Source organism: Balaenoptera ricei, chromosome 20 (genome assembly GCF_028023285.1).
Source record: "Balaenoptera ricei isolate mBalRic1 chromosome 20, mBalRic1.hap2, whole genome shotgun sequence".
Lineage (NCBI taxonomy): Eukaryota > Metazoa > Chordata > Mammalia > Artiodactyla > Balaenopteridae > Balaenoptera > Balaenoptera ricei.
The window spans coordinates 55127349-55145742 of NC_082658.1; the positions used below are offsets into that span (position 1 = coordinate 55127349).

An 18394-nucleotide genomic window follows, 5' to 3' on the forward strand; every position below is an offset into this window, starting at 1 on the left:
TTTTCACTCCATTCTAGTCAGCCCCAGCACTTAATAGAATCACCCTACAGGAGGTTAATGAAGTGATGAGTGGGTGGGAGACCATGGGGTGGCTGCAGAATGGATTGATGCCGGGGTGCAAAGACACCCTATGAAAACTGGTAAGATCTGGGTCAGGGTGAGTGAATAACAAAAAAACAAGTGTAAACTCTGAAAAGCAAAGACAAAACAGGACGGGGGCAAGATACATTTTGGAAATATTGTTTCCTAGTTCATAATCTTTTCTTCTGCATTAGTATTTAAAGTTTTATTTATTCATTTTTCTGAAGTACTACATGGGTGAGGCACAAAATTCAGAAGATCCAAAGTGGCATGGGGAAAAGTCCCCTTCCTTCCGTTACCTGGACACCCAGTTCCTCTCCCTGGAAGCAACCACTCTCTGCTTGTTTGTGTGTCCTTCCAGAAATAATTCATTCTGAGTTAAGTTTAAAAAGTGCCATCAAAAGATAACTTGTTCATGTTTAAAACATATTCATCCCTGCCAGATTAGATGAGCCAAGGGCATGAAACTGGATTCTTCCTGCTCCCATCTGTGGAAGGGGCAGACAAGCTTCATTATTTCTCAATCAAGTTTGTCCTAAAGGCCCATCTGTTGTAAACTCATTTTAAGGGCCCAAAACTGGCACCACTCTGGAAGAATTTGGGCCTTTGAAGTGTTGTTTGGCTGAATTGTATTTTTTTTTTGAATTTTAAGATGGATCTTCAACTCTCTAGGCTCCACTGATCCTGTGTTTTACAATTTACACATTTATGTTACCTGCTTGTCCACTTTCAGTGTCTAAATTATGACCATTTAACCAATGGTTCCTCCACAAAAGGAATAATATGTTACCACTGAAAGTGATGATGTGTTTAATAACTTAGGAAGATGTTTCTGATTTATTGTTAAATGAAAAAACAGGTTGCAAAAGAGTTGATCCCATAAATCCCCACATACTTAACTAATTATATGTATATATGTACATTGAAAAAATCTAAGGAATCAGTACCAAAGGGTTAAGAGGAGAGATGTAAGTAAGGCTATGGATTTTATTTTTATATGTCCCTTCAAACTTCTCTACAACAAACCTGCATTACTTGTATAATAAAATATTATGAAAGTAGGAAATGAACCTGTTTCCCTTCTTGTCTCCATGGGTCCTAAAGGTTTGTTTTGGTTCTGCTGAACTGAAAATAAAGGCTTTGTGACTTTTGAAAAAGAAAAAGCACTCGCTAGCTGAGCGGATTTTTTAAAAAGTTGGGGCCAGTGGTCCTTCCCAGTGTCCCTAAAATGCCGCCACCAGGTGGCAGCCTGTTCCATCTGTTGAGTCGGTGGGCCTGCCTCAGTCTCGGATTCCACACAGCCCAGTCCAGACACTGGAGGCCTTTGTCTGGGTCCCAAACCTGACCAACAAGCCTGATATATATGCTAGAGGCCAGAGCCAATACTCTGGTCCATTGTGGGTGAAAGTCATCTTAGGCCCACTTTTATCCCCAGGAGCAATATCCACTGACCAGAAAACACTGAGGAAGGGTCATAATAGCTGAAGCTTGTCACATCCTCAATTCCTCCACCCAACACCACATCAACACATGGGAATTCTCATTTATTTTTCACCCTTAACAAGGAAGTGGGAAGGCTTGCCTCTTCCTCACCTCTGTTCTTTCCATCTGGGAATATTCACCTCCAACCCTCCTTCCCTTCCTTCCGGAAGGCCTTGGTCAGTGGAGACAGTCTCTGAGGACTGCTTGAGCTGGTGGGGATGAAGAAGCTGAAATGGAGATCCCCAAGGGATGGCGTCACTTTCCTGCCAACTCCCTCATCGCCTCTCCTTCAAAGCGAAAGCAGTGCCAACCTTCAGCTTCCGTCAGATCTTGGGCTCCTAGGGTCTTATACAAGTCCATAGCCCCCTTGTTCCAGTCTAGGACTGCCAGGCGGAACTGGGAGCAGCCCTTATCCAGGGCCACCTGTGGGAGAAGACACCACTCACTTTCCTGGGTCAAAAAGGGAAAGACTTTCTCGCCCTCCATTCAACCCAGGTGCCTCCCATACAGCTTTGCTTTGCCAGGGCCCAGCTTGTAGCTCCATCCCTCTCCTCACCTCAGCCACTTTTTTGATTATTTTGGAGCCAATCCCCTGACCTGATGTGGGGAGAAAAAGACAAAAAGAGAGATTGTCTGAGTTGAAGGGGATCAGAAAAGACCATAGGCTAGGATTAAGAGGCAAGGGATGGTGGTCCAGTCTATGGGTTGCTTTTCTCCCAGCCTGGCCTCTGCCCAGTACCCCGATACTCTGGCTTCACGTAGATGTCTTCCAGATAAATGTTTCGTCCCTTCCATGTGCTGTAGATGAAGTAGTATAGCCCATAGCCCACCACACAGGGCCCTGAGAGAGAAAAAAAGAAGGGTCAGGCCGCTGGGCACCTGGGGGAGAGACCTTTGAGGCTGACTGGAGAGGGCACCTCTGAGATAGGGGTGCTCTTACCCTGTGGCTCCCAGGGGACAGGAAGAATCTCTGCTACCAAACAGTGATAGAAAGGATTCTCTCCAAAGCCATCTGCTCTCAGGGCTGCAGAGATCGGAGTTGTGACAAAGAGATAGAGACAGAAGGCCTGGGTGTGTGCCCAGTCTGGAGTTACTGCCTGGGGAACCCATCCGTTACTTCCACCCCAGCCTCCGTCAGGACTCAGGTGTTGGGCCCGTACCTTCTTCACTGATCTTCACCTGGTCTGAGAGTTTCTCGTACTCAGCGAGTTCCTACAGCGTGCGGACAGAGGCTAGATTAAGGCAGGAGGGCCTCGCTGCTCCCAGAGCAGGAGCCCTGGGCGCGCTCCTCCCTCTGCTCCCACCTCCTCCTTCCCGCCCCCACTCCAGCAGCGCCGCTCTGACCCCCTCTGGGACCCCGGTTTCCGGCCTGCAGCCCTCACCCGAATCAGCCTCAGGATATTTCCACAGTCTCCCTCCTTGGCTTCTCGGATCAGCACGGAAGCCATCCCGATCTCCACCGTCTGGGACCGAAGTCCAGGATCCCCACTTCCGTTCTGCAGGACCGGGCGAAGAGCAACGGGGACCCTTTAAGGGGCCTCCAAATTCGGATTCCGGAAAGCCGGGGGAGTGGTTCGGAGCGAGGTGGTGGGGGCGCCGCGGGCTGGGAAGCAGAAGCCCGATTCCGGCTGCCGCGAGGCCGAGAGAGTGGTGGGACTAGCGGTCCTCACGGCCTGGTAGCCCCTAATTTCGGGCCCCGCCAGCGCGCACCTGCCAGCCAATCAGCTTGCAGAGCAGGCATGTCCCCGCCCACCCGCCCCGCCCCCCCACCCTCCAGCTCTGCCCCTATGGCCGGGTATCTTGACCGCACTCCCCGCAGGGGTCAAGGCTGGACTGCCAAGGCTTCCTCGTTGTTGTTATCTGGGTGTTCCAGCCTCCGTTGGAGAAACCCCACGGCTCGAAAGATACCTCCTTCTTTAACTGAAGTGTGCAGTGATTACCTGCTCTACCCTTCACCCCAACTCACCCATTCCAGCCCATCCAGACTCGGGGTGAGCCCCAAGACCTCCAGCTCTTGCCTACTGGCTCAAAGTGTTACTTCTCTTGGGGGCATTTGTATTTTAAGATGGGTCAGGGAGAGGGTGATGAATTTCTACTGGTAAATGGTTAGGCCTTGTAGTAGACGGCTAAGAGAAGATAATGGGGGGAAGGGACCAGGACTCTTAGTATCCACTGAATCACACTCAGAGACAACACCTCCCTATGCAGCAAGCCTCAGAGGCCTGGGAAAATACTGAGGGAGGAGCTCAGAGCAGATACCAGGCACTGTGCCTGTATCATCTCGATTCATCCTCATTCACAGTAGCTCCGGAAAGTAGGTATTTTTTCACATTTTGCAGACAAGGACACTAAAGAACACAGGTGGGGTGACTTGCCCACAGTCACCCAGCTAGTATTTGGGATTCCATGTCTCAGCTCTAGGCCTTACGGAGGATGCTACTTGGGGATCCGGGCATGACTGTTTCTAGATCTCATGTTTACCTTACCCCTTTGAGGCCCAGACTTACCCGGGGCGAACGGCGCCCCCAACGCCCCCAGCAGCAGCAGCAGCAGCAGCAGCGCCCCTGGTGTCATAGCCCGCCCGCGTCGCTCAGTGAGTCCGCTTGGGTGAGCCGCCAGGACAGCCAGCGCAGGGGAAGTGACGAGGCGCCCAGGAATGTGCACCTGTTATTGGGGGGCAGCCCAGCCCACCCGCCCCGCCCCACCCCTGGGACTTGATCCCTCCCCAAGCAACTGCCAAAGCCTGCTACCCGCAGATGGCAGACAACACTTCAATTGTATAAATCGTCTTTAATTGAGAAAGCATGGAGTGGAGACCGGTCCCCTGGGAGCAGAGCCTTTTTGGGTACCTGACATCCAGCTGAGGTAAAGCAAGTTCTATTCAGTTAGAAGCTGGAGGGGTGTGTGAGGTCTAGAGACCAAGAGGCCCTCACCCTCCTTGGCCTGACCCGTAGGGGACAAGGGTGGGACTTATTGCTGAATTGGGGTCTCCTCATTTGGGGGGGGTCAAAGCTATGTCCCATTTGTCTTTTTTATTCTAGACCCATTACCCTAAAGACCTCAGCTTTAAAGGGGACCTGGAAGGAATTCCTGCTGAGGTAGCTAAGTGTTCATGTCCCCCCAACCCAGGCACAGGTCCAGTCATGCCATAGTTCTGGCCCCTTCCCCATCCTAGCTGCCCTTCTATGAGCCAGGGATTCCTTCCAAAATTCCTCTGCCCTTCCTCAGCCTCTGTTCCCTGGCAGGACCCCAGCTGAGTTGCAGGAGCTAGAAACTGCATGTAAAAAAGAAGGTTAGCATTCTATAGAAAGAATAAGATTTTTGGAAAATTGTCTAGGGAAAACAAGAAGTGGTTCTTGATCCAGCCAGAACTTAGTTCTTTGTGAATCATAGCTGGGTCCTTTCCAGAGCTCCTGCTTAACAGGTATCACTAGAGAAGGTGGGAGCGTGGGTCTAGAACTCTTACTCTAGAGCAATAACATGGCTATATAGGCTCTAGTTCCATCCTAGAGGGAAGGGCTGAGAGTCGTGGTCTATGTCCTAGAGCTGAGATTCAGAAGGAAGTATGGCTCCGTACGTGTCTAGAACATCACGCTCTAGAATTGGGTGTCTCTGGGGTAAGAAAGTTAAACCTGTGGTGATCTGAGACTGGCTCAATTCAGGCCAAGACCAACAGCTGGACAGGGCCCAAATCCAGCCTCTCTCCACTTGGAAACCAGGGGTCCATCTGGGTGAAGGACAGAAGCCTGATGGATCCAGAACAGAGCCTGGCAGCATGCCTGTGTTCCAGCACAGACCCTGAGTGCAGAAATGGCCCTGGCTGGGGTGCCTGGTGTTCCAGAATCTGTCTGGAACAAGGCAAAAGGTGGAGTAGGGAAAGAAGGAAACTAATCCTGAGCTCCAGTGGACCTATAAATCTATGGCTTGGTGGCCATGAAAAGGGCAAAGGGCTCCAGGAACTGCCTGAGCCCGGGGTGCGGAAGATTTATGCCCTGGTTTTGTCAGTTTTGGAACTCCCCGCGCCATCTCGGGAAAAGGCTTTGGAGGGTGTGAGTGTGGAAGGAAAGAAGTGATCAGCCAGGACCATTTTCAGACATCCCCCCTCTCTGACCCCTTTCCCGGGCCCAAGGATCTGAGGGTCTCAGCAGCCCCGGAAGTCACGGCCGGCCCCTAGGCTCCCTCTGGGTAGAGCACCTGGTGGGACCTGGCTGCTCAGGGCATGAGCGTGGCAGCAGGGGTGAGAGCAGGGCCAGAAGCAGGGCTGGGAGACAGGCTGTGGTGGTGGCGAGGGTAGGGAGCCTCCAGTCCGGGGACTGCATGGCAGGGGGCAGGGGGCCTGGAAGGGGAGGTCTCAGGGACACTGTGGAGAGAAGGCTCCCGGTACCCAGCCACTGTGAAGGGGAGAGAGAGGAGCAGGAAGGAGAGTTAGGCACCAAGAGAGCTCTGAAAGGGCTCCCTTCCCCTACAATCCTCCTCTGGGAACCCACAGGAGGAGAGCTTCCCAAACCTCCAAAGGCCAGAGCCTTCCTGGCTTGACCTGTCATAGCATGTGTCCTCTTAAAACACTTATAGCCCCTTAGCTGTGTGTCACTAAATGTCCCTGTCAAGGTCAATACCGTCCCATGTGGTCCACCTCTTCCCTGGGGGTCCATACTCACCCTCCAGGAGCTTGGGCACAAAGTGGGCGGCTGCCTTGGTCTTCTTGACTCGATTTCCCTTCATGACTCGGCCCTCCTTGTCCAGGCCCAGGTACCAGGACCGGCCAGAACGACGCTGGCGATAGAGAGCAGAGGCGTACAGGACATAGTAATTCTCAGAGACGCACTCCTTAAAGCGACACTCAGCTGTGAAATGTGGCTGAGGAGACAAAGACCCAGAAAGGCACACACAGACAGAAAGACAAAAAGACGCATCACTGAACAGAAGGGAGCCCTGGGAAGAACAAGGCAGGATATAATCCATACGTTTGAGACTGGGAGAGCCAACTTCTGAGCCCACGCAGGAACTGGGAGAAAGGGAGGATGAGGAAGAGTCTGGTGGCCCCCGAGGGCCAGGAACTAGACTTCTGGGGGCCTGGAATAAGAAGATAACTTCTCTCTGCTCTACTCCCAACCTCTCACCATCCAGGGGACCTGGAGAGAATTTCTGCTTGGAGGAGTTCCTGAATCCTTCCCCAGTATCCTGAATGACTCTGGGGAAGTGAGTAATAATGAGGTCTAGAGGAGGTTGGAGAAGACACAGGGGTTCTAAAAGGTTGAAAGAGTTGGACATTCAAAGAGCCTGGGGGTGTTTAGGAGGCTATTGGAGGAGAAGGGATTGGAGGGACCCTAGAGGAGGTGCTTGGGAGCGGGCAGTGAGGACAGGGTGTCGGCAAGAGCTGGAGGGAGAGGAGGCCCTGAGCTGCAAAATATCTGTAGTTGGGAAGGCTGTAGCTAGGGGAGTCCCCTGACTCCAGGCCACTCTGCCCCCTTGTCTCACCGAGCTGTAGAGCAGCCCCTCAGCGTTCATGGCCATGTAGTGACCCAGCTTGGCACTCTGGATGGTGACTACACGGAGCCCCACAGGGATCAGGTTGAAGTGGGCTGGGGGTGGAGAGAAGAGGTATCAGTACCCCAAGCCTCCAATCCCCATCTGAGCCCCCCCTCAATTCTGGTCCCAGTTCTACTTCTTCCTTTGCGGGGTCAAAGAGCCAGACTGAAAACAACAGAACCTGAAGCCACAATAGGATTGTCATCTCCTATGCCTGCTCTCCCCCTTCCCACCCAGCAGCTGGCTTCCCCTCTCACTGAAAGAGCTGGTGTCCTCTGGGGTGCCCTGGATACTCCCGTCGGGATTCGCCTGGAGGTAGAAACCCTGGCAGCAGAACAGTTTGGTGACGATGCCTTTGAGCTGAGGCTCTGGAGAAAGAGACATTCATCTTGGAACATGACATCTCTGTTCCCAGAAACATTGCTACACTTGGCGGGATCAGAGGAGAGAAAGAAAGGAGGATGGAGGGAAGGAAGAGGGTCCCAGGGCCCCAGCTCCCTGACCCTCTAAGCAAGGTCTCTCCCACCTCTCTTTGACTCCAGAGGAAGCTGGGGTGTGGGTCCCTTCTGCTTCCTCTAACCAGCTTTCAGTTTAATTGATTGAAATTTATTTAAAGGCTTAATTCCTACTCTACAGCTCAACCAGAATGGGGGGAGGGGAGAAGAAGGTAGAGGAAGGGGAGAGATACATGGAAAGGCAGAGGACAAAGGGAGACAGGCAGAGCTGCTGAAGCGGCAGTGTGTTTGCGAATGTGGGGGGCAGTAAGGTGACCCCAGGGTAGGGGCGCCCCCTCAGGAGTGGGGGTGGGACTGGGCCTGACGCTGACTCAGCACCTGCTGCTGCGGCTGCCGCTCGCTTCTCGCGGGCCTCGCCTTGGCCCAGCGCCGGCCTGTCTGACACTGACCCATCTGTCTGTCTGTCTGTCTGTCAGTCTGCTGGCTCGCGGGGGCCCAGCCCTCCCTGAGGCTCAGCCTCTCCCCTTCAGCCAGGTAACCCGCCTGGGATGGGGGATATTCGGTAGCAAACCAAGGAAATGGGGGAGGGGGCCAGGGAGCTGGTGAGGCAGGCTGACTCACGTGGGGGCTGGGTCCCACTCAAAGGGTGGGCTGCGGACCGTACCACTGCGGAGGGCCGGCGGCGGGGGGAGGAGGACGCCAGCGGGGGGCGGGGGGGTCTCCCCCTAGGGGAGCTGGGAGCGGGCGGGAGCGAGGCCAGAGGGACTTCCCGCCTGTCGCACCTGGACGGGGACCACACGCTAACCCTCACAACTCTCCTCCCCCGGCGCTTGCGGCCGAGTTCCCGGTACCCCCTCGTAGATGGTACGACCCCCAGTCTCCGTGCGGGTATCCAGCCGTGTAGTGTGTCTGAGTTGCTCGCGGCAGAGGGTCCCCTGAGCCCGTGGGACCCGATTTCGGAGTCGCGTAGGCGGTCATGGGGGAGTGCCCAGCTCCCTTCTTGAAGTGCAGGTCACGGGAGGAGGGCGCACAGAGGGGCGGACTGGCGAGGTAGCTGCAAGGACACCCCGGGGAGAGCTGGGGAGATTGGTACCGAGCCAGGCAAGCTCGGCGAGGAGGAACGGAGCCAAGGCTCGGAGGAGCGGGAGAAGCGGGGCGGGGGCGGGGCTGCCGGAGCCGCAGAAACCCTCGGGGTGACCCAGGCGTCCGGAACCCCCAGGCCCCTCCGCTCGGCATTGAAAGAATCGCGAGAGACCGCACGTAGGCAGAGGACGGTGGGGGTGGGGACTCGTGTGTTGGGAGGGGGGGCGAGCGGGAGCTGCCAGGCTTCGGGGCACCAGGCTTAGCCCCTCAAGCCTTCCCCTTGCCCTCGAAAGCAAGGAGACTCGGGGTTATGGGCGAGAGAGAAGGGAAACTGAGGCATCGTCTGGCCGAGAGTTTGTGGTCCAGGTGCACCCCCTTTCACTTTCGGGGAGCCGCCGTCAGTCGGGCCCCGCTCTTCCGAGTCCCTGGCCTCAACCTCCCAGGCAGAGAGACCCCCGGCCCGGAGACCCCGCCCCAGCCACTCACCCGGGCAGCGGTCCGGCCGCGCGGGCCGCCCCCCGCACAGTCGCACCTTGGACAGCAGGATGAGGTGCTGCTTCTGGCAAAGGGACTTGGTGCCGCGGGGACACACGCGCCGCTGCGCTGACACGGGCCGGCTGCCCCCGGGCTCGCGGACCTCCCGCTTCTGCCGGATCAGGCTGCTGGCCGGTGCCGCCATGGCGCCCCGGGAGGAGACACCCCAAAACCGGCAGGCTCCCGGAGCGCGCTGGGACCCCCCAGAGAAGCCCGCTAGCTCACCAGGACATGGTCTTGCCTCTCCGGTCCGACTCGCCGCCTCACCCACGGGACCTGAGGATAAGCCCTAGACGACCCCCACCCCAGGCACCAGCTCCCACCCTTGGGCCTCGTGCTAGCTTCGCCAGACCCAGCAGCCTATGTACCTCTCAGTTGACCCCACCCTCGACCTTTGCCCCCCACAGAAAACTCCCCCTTCTCTGATCTCCAGTGTCCCTGTCCCCCACTAACACTATCCCAAAGCCAAGACCCTCAAATTTTCCAGGATGTGGTTCCAATATCCCCAGGCACCTTTCCACCCTATTTCCGGGCCCTGCACTCCTGCCAAAGCCACTCTTGTAATTTTAAGGGTGTGGGTCCTTAGCTTTGGGGATATTAGCTCACCCCACCCCTGCTGGGGTGCTGCCAGTGTCTAGGAAGAACCCAACCTTGGTGTCTTTTCCTTTGCCACCCTCTAAGTGAAGAATCCCCCACTTTTTTTCACTGAAATCCCCAAAAAACTATGCCTTGAAATATCCAGACTGTCGCCAATCAGCAAGAAGAGGTTCCCAGACCCTGTCTCTGGACGATACCGGTTTTTACCAAGTCACCCCCATTTCTAGTGGCACAGGGTTCCAGCTGCTGAGCCCCTTTCCTCACCTTGTTACCCTCCACTCCTTTTGAAGTCACCTCCAAATCCGCCCTTCCTAGTGGTTACACCAGGTGGTTGTCTGGAGGGCCCTCTGTCACCTCGGAATAAGGAGCATAGGTTTTTGGCTTTTTTGTTTTTTTCTGGCAGCCCCTAATTTCCTCGGGGACAGCTGGTGCTGTTTAGATCCCACGCCCTCCAATCCAACCAGCCCCCCGAGAGAGGAGTGCACCCACGTTGTCACGGGTCCCCAAATGTGAACAGACCCGCTATAAGTCAGAGCGCATCAGAGCTTTCTGCGACAGGGCTTCCTTGTCCTCCCCGGGACTGCCTATAGCACCCCCTCTTCCTTCCCCGACGCCCCTCAACCTGTCCTGTCTTGTCGATCCGGGGACGGCTGGCGCTGGCTCTGGTTCCAGGCTCCTCCCTCCCTGTACCCCGCAAGCGGAGCTTCCCCCCACGCCCGGCTAGGCGTCCCGGACCCCAGGAAGGAGTGAGGGTGTCTCCGCAGAGCGCCCTGGTCTGGCGAAGTGAGCACTGGGCCTGGCGGCTGGACCAAGCGGAGCGGCGGCAGCGGCGGCAGCGGTAGCGGCTGTGGGAAGCTGAGGCGGCGGCGGCGACAGCAGCTCTCCCCTCCTCCGAGAGCCGGCCCGGGGGCGGGGCAGGGGGCGGAGACTCCGGGAAAGAGATGGGGGGGGTGAAGCTGGGCGGGCGGAACCCTGGGGTTCCTTGGAGGCAGGGAGTGGGGACGGTCTTAGAGACAGGTGGAGCCGAGACAAGGCCGCATGTCTCGCATGTCTCGGGGTTCAGAGGAGGAGGGACAAGGAGGCGACTCCACTGAATGGAACTCTGGATGGGGGGAGAGGTTGGGCTTAGATAGATGGAATGGCAGATGCCCCGAGAATGGAGAAAGGGACCCTACTGCCCGGGATGGAGGACAGAACTGGATGAGGAAGGTGGGGGGAATAACTGAAGAGATAGCGGTGGTGGTGAGGTCTAGCCTGGGGTGAAATCCGGCCTCCTTAATATCTCTGCTTTTGTGTGAGACAAATTGGTCAGTCCCTGGTCTCCATACCTTTCTCCTTTACACGTTTTTTCAGCAGATATGTTACCCCCATCCCTATTGACTCCTAAGAGAAAAGACCATAAGAACTGGCGGGAGATGGATGCCAGAGGCTGCACGGGAGCAGGAGGGGTGCTGGCCACAGATTTGGAAAGTGGAGAGGCCAGAATGGAACGACCTGTGCCAGGGATGCGGCGGGAGGAGGGTGGGAGGAAGCGGAGGAACCGGCGAGGAGGCCTTCTAGAACGGGTTCTTCGGGCCCAAGGCGCTCAGCCTGTCTCCCAGGTGAGGGGAGAGCAGTCCCCTCCACATCCCGCTGGCCAACAGAAGCACATTCCAGGTTAGTAGGAACAGCGTCTTTAATGGGCCCCGCCTCCCACGCCGGCTAAGCCGCCCCCCTTGCGTGCAGCCTTGGCCTCTTCCACAGCGGCTCGCAGGGCGCGGGCAGGGTCCCTGCGAAGCAGGGCCAACGCCCCGAGCAGCGAAGCGGCGCCGTCCCCCGCACCGAGCTTTTGGCCACTCAGAAAATAGTGGGGCAGCGTCCCGGCCTCGAGCACCCGGCCCAGCTCATCCAGCAGCCCGAGGCAGCAGGCGCCCGCATTCTCGGGTCGCGCCAGATAGAGCGCGGGCAGCCGCTCGCACGCCCAGTACAGCAACGTCCGCAGGAGATAGGGCGCCGCGACCCTAGTCCCGGCCACCAGCGGGCGCAGCAGCGCCTGGGCCGCCGCGTGCGCTTGCAGCAGGGGAACGGGTATGCGCGTCTTGAGCGCCAGCTCTTGGCGGGCGAAGCAGAGCTGCCATCCGGAGGCGCCCGGCCGCTCTGTGCCGCCGCCGCCGGGCACCAGGTAGAAGGAAGACGACTCCGAGGCCAGCGGGCCGGCCCACGAGTGGCTCCGAGCCTCCTGGGGCCAGCCGGCCACGGACACCACGGGGATCAAGTCGAAAAGCAGGAGGCGGCGCGGGGGCCCAGGCGTAGCCAGGAGGATGGTGGTGACCCCCGCGTGGCGGGCTGCGTGGACCAAGCGCGGGGCACCCGGGACCGGAAACAGGGACTCAGCGACCGCAGCCAGCGAAGCAAAGAACCAGGCAGCCACCTGGGCGGGGCACAATGTGGGCCATGCCTCCCGAGCCTCCGACGGCTGTGGCACTGGGCTAACGTCGGCTGCTTTGGTGACGTCACCATTCGTTTTTTTCAGTGGTGAGGGAAAGTCAACATCGGTTACGTCTTGGTGAGGCAATTCTGGCACTGAAACATTACTAGGTGATTTTTCCAAAGACTCGTGTGCCTCAGGCTCAGTGACGTCACCGTGCAGCTGGTCCACGGAGATTTGCGGATCCTTGGGAGTTTGTTTGCTTTGGGCTGGGTGGATCGAATCACGTCCTCCTGGGACTGGGGGTCCTAGGCAATCCTGCCATGCCTCCCGGACCGAGGTTCCGCGTACTTGCTCTGGGAGGAAGAGCCATGCGTAACAGGATCCCACGTCCGGTTGCAGCTCCTGCCCAGTGCCATCTAGCGAAAGCACGGGCACCAGGAGGGTGAAGCTGGCGTCGTAGTGAGGTCCCCGAGCGTAGGGACCTAGAGGCGCAGGCCCCAGATCCAGGGAGCCCTCGCGAATCCCGCCACGAAGCAGCAAGAGCTCTGCCTGAGGAGGAAAGCGAAGGTCCCGGCGGTGAACGAGACCTAAGGAAAGAGAAGGGATCGTAAAGGCGTGATCCAGAGCCGGGGCGGGGTGAGGCGGAGCTGAGAGCTGCAAGTTCCCGAAGGCTGGGAGGGTTACTTACCAAGCAAAGAGAAAACAAAGTCCTTGGCCTGGAGGAGATCTGGTCCTGGCTTGGGACCTTCACTCCAGCTCTCCTGCACACCCAGCTCCTGGATCAGCTGGGTTAGTTCTTGCAGCTGCGCCCCAGAGCAGAAGTCGATGTCCGTGAGCGGCCGGGCTGGGGCTGGGGGCGGTGGGCCCCACCAGGGAGCACTCCCCCAGACCGCGGAAGCCATATGGCTCTGTCGTTTTGGGGCTAGGAAATACACAGACGGGAGGAAGCCCAGACGGGCCGTTCCTTTTGCTGCGGAAAACTGGCCCCCGTTCTTTTCTCTTCCAGAGGCCAAGAGGGTTCCCAAGGCACAGTCCGCCAATGGGTCTGCAGACGAAGGGCCCTAAATTTAGTCTTGAAAGGGAACAAATAAACACCTCCTCCGTCCTTGCCCTTTTCTCATATGCTGGTCCCCGCCCCCATGGAACGGTTCACCTGACTCAGCAGGTAGAAAGTAGCTGTTTGGCCCCTCCTAAGGAATGCAGTAGCCTCCTTCGCTGCCCCTTGTCTACGTCCCCTTACCTCTTTTTCAGAAGAGGCTAGTGGTTTACGGCTTCCCTCTTAGGGGTAGCTACAAAGGCTGGGAAGAGAATGGATAGGAAGATTCAACAGGTAACTTCTTCCTGCTGCCTGCAAGGCCACGCCCCTAAATTATAACCACGCCCCTTTCTGGAGGCTGTCGGGGTGGTTCCGGACCAGCCCGGCCTCCAGTCAGAGTTCAGTCCATCCTTTCGCTCTGCAGAGATCTCGCGGCTATCCTGGGAGTTGTAGTTTGTCTTCAAAACTACCAGGGCGTTGGGGCCACGCCGCCACATCCTTTCCGGTTCCGTTCAAGTAGTGCCTGATGGAAGTTGTAGTTTCTATGCAGATAAACTATTCTGTGTCTTTACAAGGCCAGGTCAACCGCACAAACACTCCTTGGGGTTAAAACAGAGGCCTAATAGGATGGATCTGAATAGCAAACAATAATAATGAGGGACATACACTAGGGCATGCGGAGAAATAGGGGACTCCACATCTCACTTGGGAGTAGAGGAGCCCTGGTCATTTAAATCTAGAAGGGTTCTTGCATGCAATTATAACTTCATTTTAGAGGTGAGACTGCAAGCCTAGAAAGGTTGCACATGACTTGTCCAAGGTCAGAGCTGAGCCAGAGAGGTGTTGGAAATGGGCTCTCCCGCTGGGACGTATCTCCTTGGAATCGGTGGTGGTGATGTTAGACAAGAACACACCGATAGTGTGCCTGTAGTGACCCAGGGATGGACATCTGACTCAGGGAAGGGACATATTAGTGTTGCCCACCTCAGACACACAAGTGGTGGCAGGGAAAACACTTTGCAATCTCGCAGCTTATGTGTGTATACAGAAGAGTTATCAGGACTGAAAATCAAGTCCAGAGGAAACTCCAGCTGGGCTAGGGCAGGGCAATGAGAAATTATGAGGGGAAGGAAATTGCTCTCAGCGGCCAGTGCTATCATGGACACAGCTTAAGTCCAGGCTGAAACTAGGAGCCAGAATAATAGGACAGAAAGATAGGACACCAGAGACACGCTCACAGATTAGACCAATGCATGCTGGACCAGGAATTCTTACATTCCTTTTTCCCAGGGGTCTGTCTCCACAGTGAACTAGGCCTAAGTCCATGGGCAAGAAAATTAAGTGGAGACACCTCGAGAAAATTAGAGGCCTATGAAGGAGGGCACCGTCAGAATCCAAGGCTCAATTTGGGGAGCCTAAAACACAAGGTTTCCTAGTCACTGACCAAGAGAGGTCTTCTCCCTCAGTAACCACGAGCCCCAAACACAGCCCAGAACGGGGGAGGCAAGTTTGCATACCTCTGGTCGTGACCCAAGAGACCAGATCAGGAAAACTGAAGCCTGGGCTCTTTCTCACAGTCTGGGGAAATCAGGCGTTGGGTGTCCATGCCTACATCTTACCTCCTCCCCAGAGGGTGGCTTCTGAGCCACCCCAGAAAGAACTAAGTTCTCTGGGCTCTGGGGGAGCTTTAAGATGCTGGGGGTGGGTGACAGGGAAAGGAAAATTGCTCTAAACTCTAAAGCACTGCTCTCCAATAGCATTTTCCATGATGACGGAAACGTTCTAAATCTGTGCCGTCCAATACAGTATCCGCTAGCTCCATGTGACTACTGAGCACTTAGAAGATCATGACACTGAGGAACAGAATTTTTTTCTTTTTTGGCCAAGCCATGAAGCTTGCAGGGACTGAGTTCCCCGACCAGGGATTGAACCGCGGCCACAGCAGTGAAAGCGCCAAGTCCCAACAACTGGACCACCAGGGAACAGAATTGGACGCCAGGGAAATTCTGTTCCCTGAGGAAGAGAATTTTTAACTTTTTAACTTAATTTTTAACAGAATTACTTTTCCTTAATTGTAACTAATTTATATTCTAATAGGCATATTTGGCTAGTGGCTACTGTAATTGACAATGCAGCTCTAGGGCCTTGGGGATAGCGGATTTAGCTAGACAGCGATGGAGGGAAAGCAGGGATAGTTTAGGTCCTCATCAGGCCCTGTGGGATGGGGCTGGGGTGGATGTCCTCACACAACCACAGAACACTTCTCTTGTCTCTTTATTCCTCATGCATATCTGTCCCCTGATATCCCCACTCCTTGATGGTCTCCGGTGAGTTGTTGGATGTCTCTCGGTGAAGGCGCCTGGGAGACAGAGCTTCGCATTTGTCCCTGCCCGCTCTGAACTGTCTCTGGCGGGCGTCAAAGACCACATGCCCTAGCCGGGTGCCTGACCCAGGACAGTAGGGCTTCCAGCTGGTCTTGGGAGGCGTAGACATCTGGCGATAGTTCTGGCAGGCTGGAGGAACTGTATCCATGGGGTGGTACACCCAGTCTTGGCCGCCTGCTCGCCGGGAGGATGATTGCAGCTCAATCAGCACAGGTACCTCTGAGAAGGTTTGCAGGTCATTGTAGGTCACCTGAGCCTTGGGAGAGCAGGAGTTCTGACTGGGTGGGACAGAAGTCCCTGGTATGTGCTGCCCTGCATCCTCCTTTCGAGGACCTGCCTCAGATCTAAATAACTTTCGGGTCTGATGTGGGCCCAAAGCTTGGACAGAGTCAGTTCCTAGAGGGTTCTTGTGGAGGCCTGGATTTGGGGTAAGGCCTGGGTTTCTGGAATCTTTTGCAGGGCCTGGGGTCCTTTGGAGGACAGAGCCTTGGTTGAGGTCTAGACTCTCACGAAGTTCAGGGGGTTGGGGCTGGTTTGGGGTTTGGGACGTCGTGGATAACTGGGGAGGGATGGGGCCCTGGGAAGAGAGGACAGACGGAGGAGACTTGGAGGTTGGGGGAAAGTTGGGGGGTTGTATTAAGGCGGAGGGCTTCTGGTGGTTGCTGTGTTGATGAAGGACAAAGGATCTGGGAGAAACAAGAGGCAGAGAAAGAGTGCATGGTGGAGGCATGGCGCATGGTGAGCTCTGGGCACTGGTTGGAGAATGGAAGCAAGGTTGAGAAGGTGCAGCATCCTTGGAATACACCAGGAATTTGGGGTAGACTGGAGCCTGGGGGTCCGTGTTTCTCTTCTCAGAACTGCAAGGATGGAAGCTGCAGTAAGGGAAGGTCTTGGACTGCACAAATTTGTCTTTGGCATCATTTGAGATCTTCCATTCCATATTCCCCGACTCCAGGTAACCCAGTATGGATCCTGTGGAGGGCTTGGCACTGTCCCCACTACATTGCTTCAGTGTTTGCTCAGCTGTACCAGAGCTCACCAGACCATGCCCCTCTTGGGGCCTGGAGACGGTACCCAAGTCCTTTCTGGAGTACCCAGAGTTCTGAGGGGGACACACATGGACCACGTTCTGCTTTACCCTGCGGGCATCGTAGACCACCTGGCCGGAGGAGAGGCCTTGGCTGAAGGCAGACAAGGTAGAGGGAATAGAAGCTAGGGTGGGGGTAGGGGTGGTGGAAGGGACTGGAGTGGTCGTCAGGGCCATGACCAGCGCTGGGACAGAGGTTGTGGCAGAGATCGGGACAGGGGCTGGTGTAGGGGCTAGGGCAGGAGTAGTAGCAGGGGCAGAAGTTGGGGGAGGGACTGGGGCCGAAGGTGGGGGAGGGACCAGAGTGTTGGCATGGGTATAGGTCAGATGAGCATGGGTCAGGGTGCAGACAGAAGTGTGGCCCAGGGACTGGGCTGAGGCATTTGAGGGGGCCTGGGCTTGGGCCGGGGCTGGGGTATGGGCTGAGGTATGCTCAGGGCCATGGACCTGGGCAGGGCTGCCCCCAGGGGTGAGGGCTGGGGAGGGGGTCTGGGCCTGGGGGGTGGTGTGCTCAGGGGGGTGGAACGTGGAGCATGTCTGGGCCTGAGGTGGGGCGTGCTCAGAGGGGTGGGTTGAGGAGAAGTTCTGGGCCTTGGCAGGTGTGCGCTCAGTGGGGTCCACTGGGGAGAAGGCCTGGGCCTGGGCGGAAGTGTGCTCATGGGCGTGGCCTCGGGAGCAGCTCTCGGCCTGGGGGGGGGTGTGCTCAGGGGGGTGGGCTGAGGAGAAGGTCTGGGCCTTGGCAGGAGCATGCGCAGGGGGCTGAACTGGGGGGCGGGTCTGGGCCCGGGCTGGGGCCTGGGCTGGGTCATAGTCTGGGGTCTTCGTCTTGCTCTCTTGGGGCAGGCGGAGTGGAAGCACGTCCACCTTGCTCATCCTGCGGAGCTTGGAAGATGTCTCTTGCCTGGAGTAAAAGGTGGCTCGGGACTTTAAGGCTGTGACCGGAGGGGCCTCGCCAGCGCCCACTACCCCCTCCTTCCACAGTCCCCGTGGAGCCTCCATGGGAGCCCCAGCCCGTCCACACTGAGGCGGCCTCCAGCAGCACCCAGAAGCCTTCTCATGTTTTGTGTCTGGCATCCACGAGTCAAGGTGGTTTGGGTGCCCGAGCAGGAAGCTTGGGCGATGGCGGAAGCGGGAAGGAACTCTTGAGCACAGGTTCTTGGGATCCACGGAGCAGCGCACGCACATGCGATGGCTGCCTACACAGCTGGCTTCCTTGTCTGCGGGGAAAGGCGAGATGGGACAGGGCCTGGGTTCCTGAGGGGCTGAGAATCGAGGCAGGGATAGAAGAAAGGGGACAGGCCCATATCCCCTGAGCCCACGCTGGCGCCCACTCACCTTTGGGGAAAACGTGACGGAAGAGTGTCCGCAAGGAGCTCTTCAGATGCCTCCAGAGCTGAGGGAAGCAGGGGAGGAGGGGAGGCCGGGAGCAGGGTGAGCCCTGAAATCCAACCCTTGTCCGGCCACACCCCAGCAGCCCTCCCACCTCAGCCCCTTCAAGACCCCAGGGCTCCCCTAACCCCACTGCCCAGATCCTGCCCTGACCAGAGTCACCACGTTGATCCCCACGTTGAGCAAGATGAAGCTGCCCAGGATCAGAAGAATTGAGTCTCCTAGTTCCTGGCATTTCCTGGGGTTGGTGCCAGAGCACGGCTGGGCTCGGTAGTGGGTTTGCTCACACATGGCCGCAGGTCTCAGGACTGCCTGGGCCCCCTGGCC

The 18394-nt window shown here is 56.8% G+C and overlaps 4 protein-coding genes across 11 annotated transcripts; all 4 read right to left on the reverse strand.

Annotated features, from left to right (window-relative positions):
• Positions 1 to 1047: 1047 nt before the first annotated feature.
• Positions 1048 to 4154, reverse strand: SAT2 (spermidine/spermine N1-acetyltransferase family member 2). 4 transcript variants are annotated; one of them, XM_059907178.1, is made up of 7 exons: positions 2946 to 3257; positions 2724 to 2775; positions 2504 to 2587; positions 2303 to 2404; positions 2120 to 2160; positions 1875 to 1986; positions 1048 to 1790 (listed from the first exon to the last, which is right to left on the reverse strand). In XM_059907178.1, the coding sequence occupies exons 1-7, from the start codon at positions 3009 to 3011 to the stop codon at positions 1741 to 1743; spliced, it is 507 nt and encodes a 168-aa protein (XP_059763161.1). In that variant the 5' UTR covers positions 3012 to 3257; the 3' UTR covers positions 1048 to 1740. The 4 variants fall into 4 exon arrangements, with proteins under 4 accessions (XP_059763161.1, XP_059763162.1, XP_059763160.1 ...); XM_059907177.1 differs by adding an exon at positions 4071 to 4154 and having other exon boundaries at positions 1062 to 1986; positions 2946 to 3059; XM_059907176.1 differs by having other exon boundaries at positions 1064 to 1986.
• Positions 4155 to 4338: 184 nt separating this feature from the next.
• Positions 4339 to 10433, reverse strand: LOC132355354 (fibroblast growth factor 11). Of its 4 annotated transcripts, XM_059907659.1 has the most exons (6): positions 10026 to 10433; positions 9117 to 9357; positions 7350 to 7460; positions 7042 to 7145; positions 6222 to 6420; positions 4339 to 5954 (listed from the first exon to the last, which is right to left on the reverse strand). In XM_059907659.1, the coding sequence occupies exons 2-6, from the start codon at positions 9307 to 9309 to the stop codon at positions 5776 to 5778; spliced, it is 786 nt and encodes a 261-aa protein (XP_059763642.1). In that variant the 5' UTR covers positions 9310 to 9357; positions 10026 to 10433; the 3' UTR covers positions 4339 to 5775. The 4 variants fall into 4 exon arrangements, with proteins under 4 accessions (XP_059763642.1, XP_059763643.1, XP_059763641.1 ...); XM_059907660.1 differs by lacking the exon at positions 10026 to 10433 and having other exon boundaries at positions 6222 to 6336; positions 9117 to 9376; XM_059907658.1 differs by lacking the exon at positions 10026 to 10433 and having other exon boundaries at positions 9117 to 9376.
• A 985-nt stretch (positions 10434 to 11418) lies between these two features.
• On the reverse strand, positions 11419 to 13646 carry LOC132355341 (transmembrane protein 102-like). 2 transcript variants are annotated; one of them, XM_059907632.1, is made up of 3 exons: positions 13412 to 13646; positions 12860 to 13216; positions 11419 to 12758 (listed from the first exon to the last, which is right to left on the reverse strand). In XM_059907632.1, the coding sequence occupies exons 2-3, from the start codon at positions 13071 to 13073 to the stop codon at positions 11437 to 11439; spliced, it is 1536 nt and encodes a 511-aa protein (XP_059763615.1). In that variant the 5' UTR covers positions 13074 to 13216; positions 13412 to 13646; the 3' UTR covers positions 11419 to 11436. The 2 variants fall into 2 exon arrangements, with proteins under 2 accessions (XP_059763615.1, XP_059763613.1); XM_059907630.1 differs by having other exon boundaries at positions 12860 to 13646.
• Positions 13647 to 15481: 1835 nt separating this feature from the next.
• Positions 15482 to 18358, reverse strand: LOC132354575 (uncharacterized protein SPEM3-like). Its single transcript, XM_059906438.1, has 3 exons — positions 18221 to 18358; positions 18014 to 18071; positions 15482 to 17895 (listed from the first exon to the last, which is right to left on the reverse strand). Exons 1-3 carry the CDS (start codon positions 18356 to 18358, stop codon positions 15482 to 15484), a joined length of 2610 nt encoding a protein of 869 aa, XP_059762421.1.
• Between the last annotated feature and the right edge of the window lie 36 nt (positions 18359 to 18394).

Excerpts from the sequence above, each read along its gene's own strand:
- LOC132354575 (XM_059906438.1), bottom strand. The coding sequence starts at position 18,358 with ATGTGTGAGCAAACCCACTACCGAGCCCAGCCGTGCTCTGGCACCAAC. Across the intron at positions 18,072-18,220 it reads GGATCAACGTGGTGACTCTG|CTCTGGAGGCATCTGAAGAG; the intron begins GTCAGGGCAGGA and ends TGCTTCCCTCAG. Across the intron at positions 17,896-18,013 it reads CCGTCACGTTTTCCCCAAAG|ACAAGGAAGCCAGCTGTGTA; the intron begins GTGAGTGGGCGC and ends CTTTCCCCGCAG.
- LOC132355341 (XM_059907632.1), bottom strand. The coding sequence starts at position 13,073 with ATGGCTTCCGCGGTCTGGGGGAGTGCTCCCTGGTGGGGCCCACCGCCC. Across the intron at positions 12,759-12,859 it reads CTTTGTTTTCTCTTTGCTTG|GTCTCGTTCACCGCCGGGAC; the intron begins GTAAGTAACCCT and ends CTCTTTCCTTAG.
- SAT2 (XM_059907177.1), bottom strand. The coding sequence starts at position 3,011 with ATGGCTTCCGTGCTGATCCGAGAAGCCAAGGAGGGAGACTGTGGAAAT. Across the intron at positions 2,405-2,503 it reads TGTCCCCTGGGAGCCACAGG|GGCCCTGTGTGGTGGGCTAT; the intron begins GTAAGAGCACCC and ends TTTCTCTCTCAG. Across the intron at positions 2,161-2,302 it reads CGTGAAGCCAGAGTATCGGG|GTCAGGGGATTGGCTCCAAA; the intron begins GTACTGGGCAGA and ends TCCCCACATCAG.
- LOC132355354 (XM_059907657.1), bottom strand. The coding sequence starts at position 6,834 with ATGTCCAACTCTTTCAACCTTTTAGAACCCCTGTGTCTTCTCCAACCT. Across the intron at positions 5,955-6,221 it reads TGTGCCCAAGCTCCTGGAGG|TGGCTGGGTACCGGGAGCCT; the intron begins GTGAGTATGGAC and ends TCCCCTTCACAG.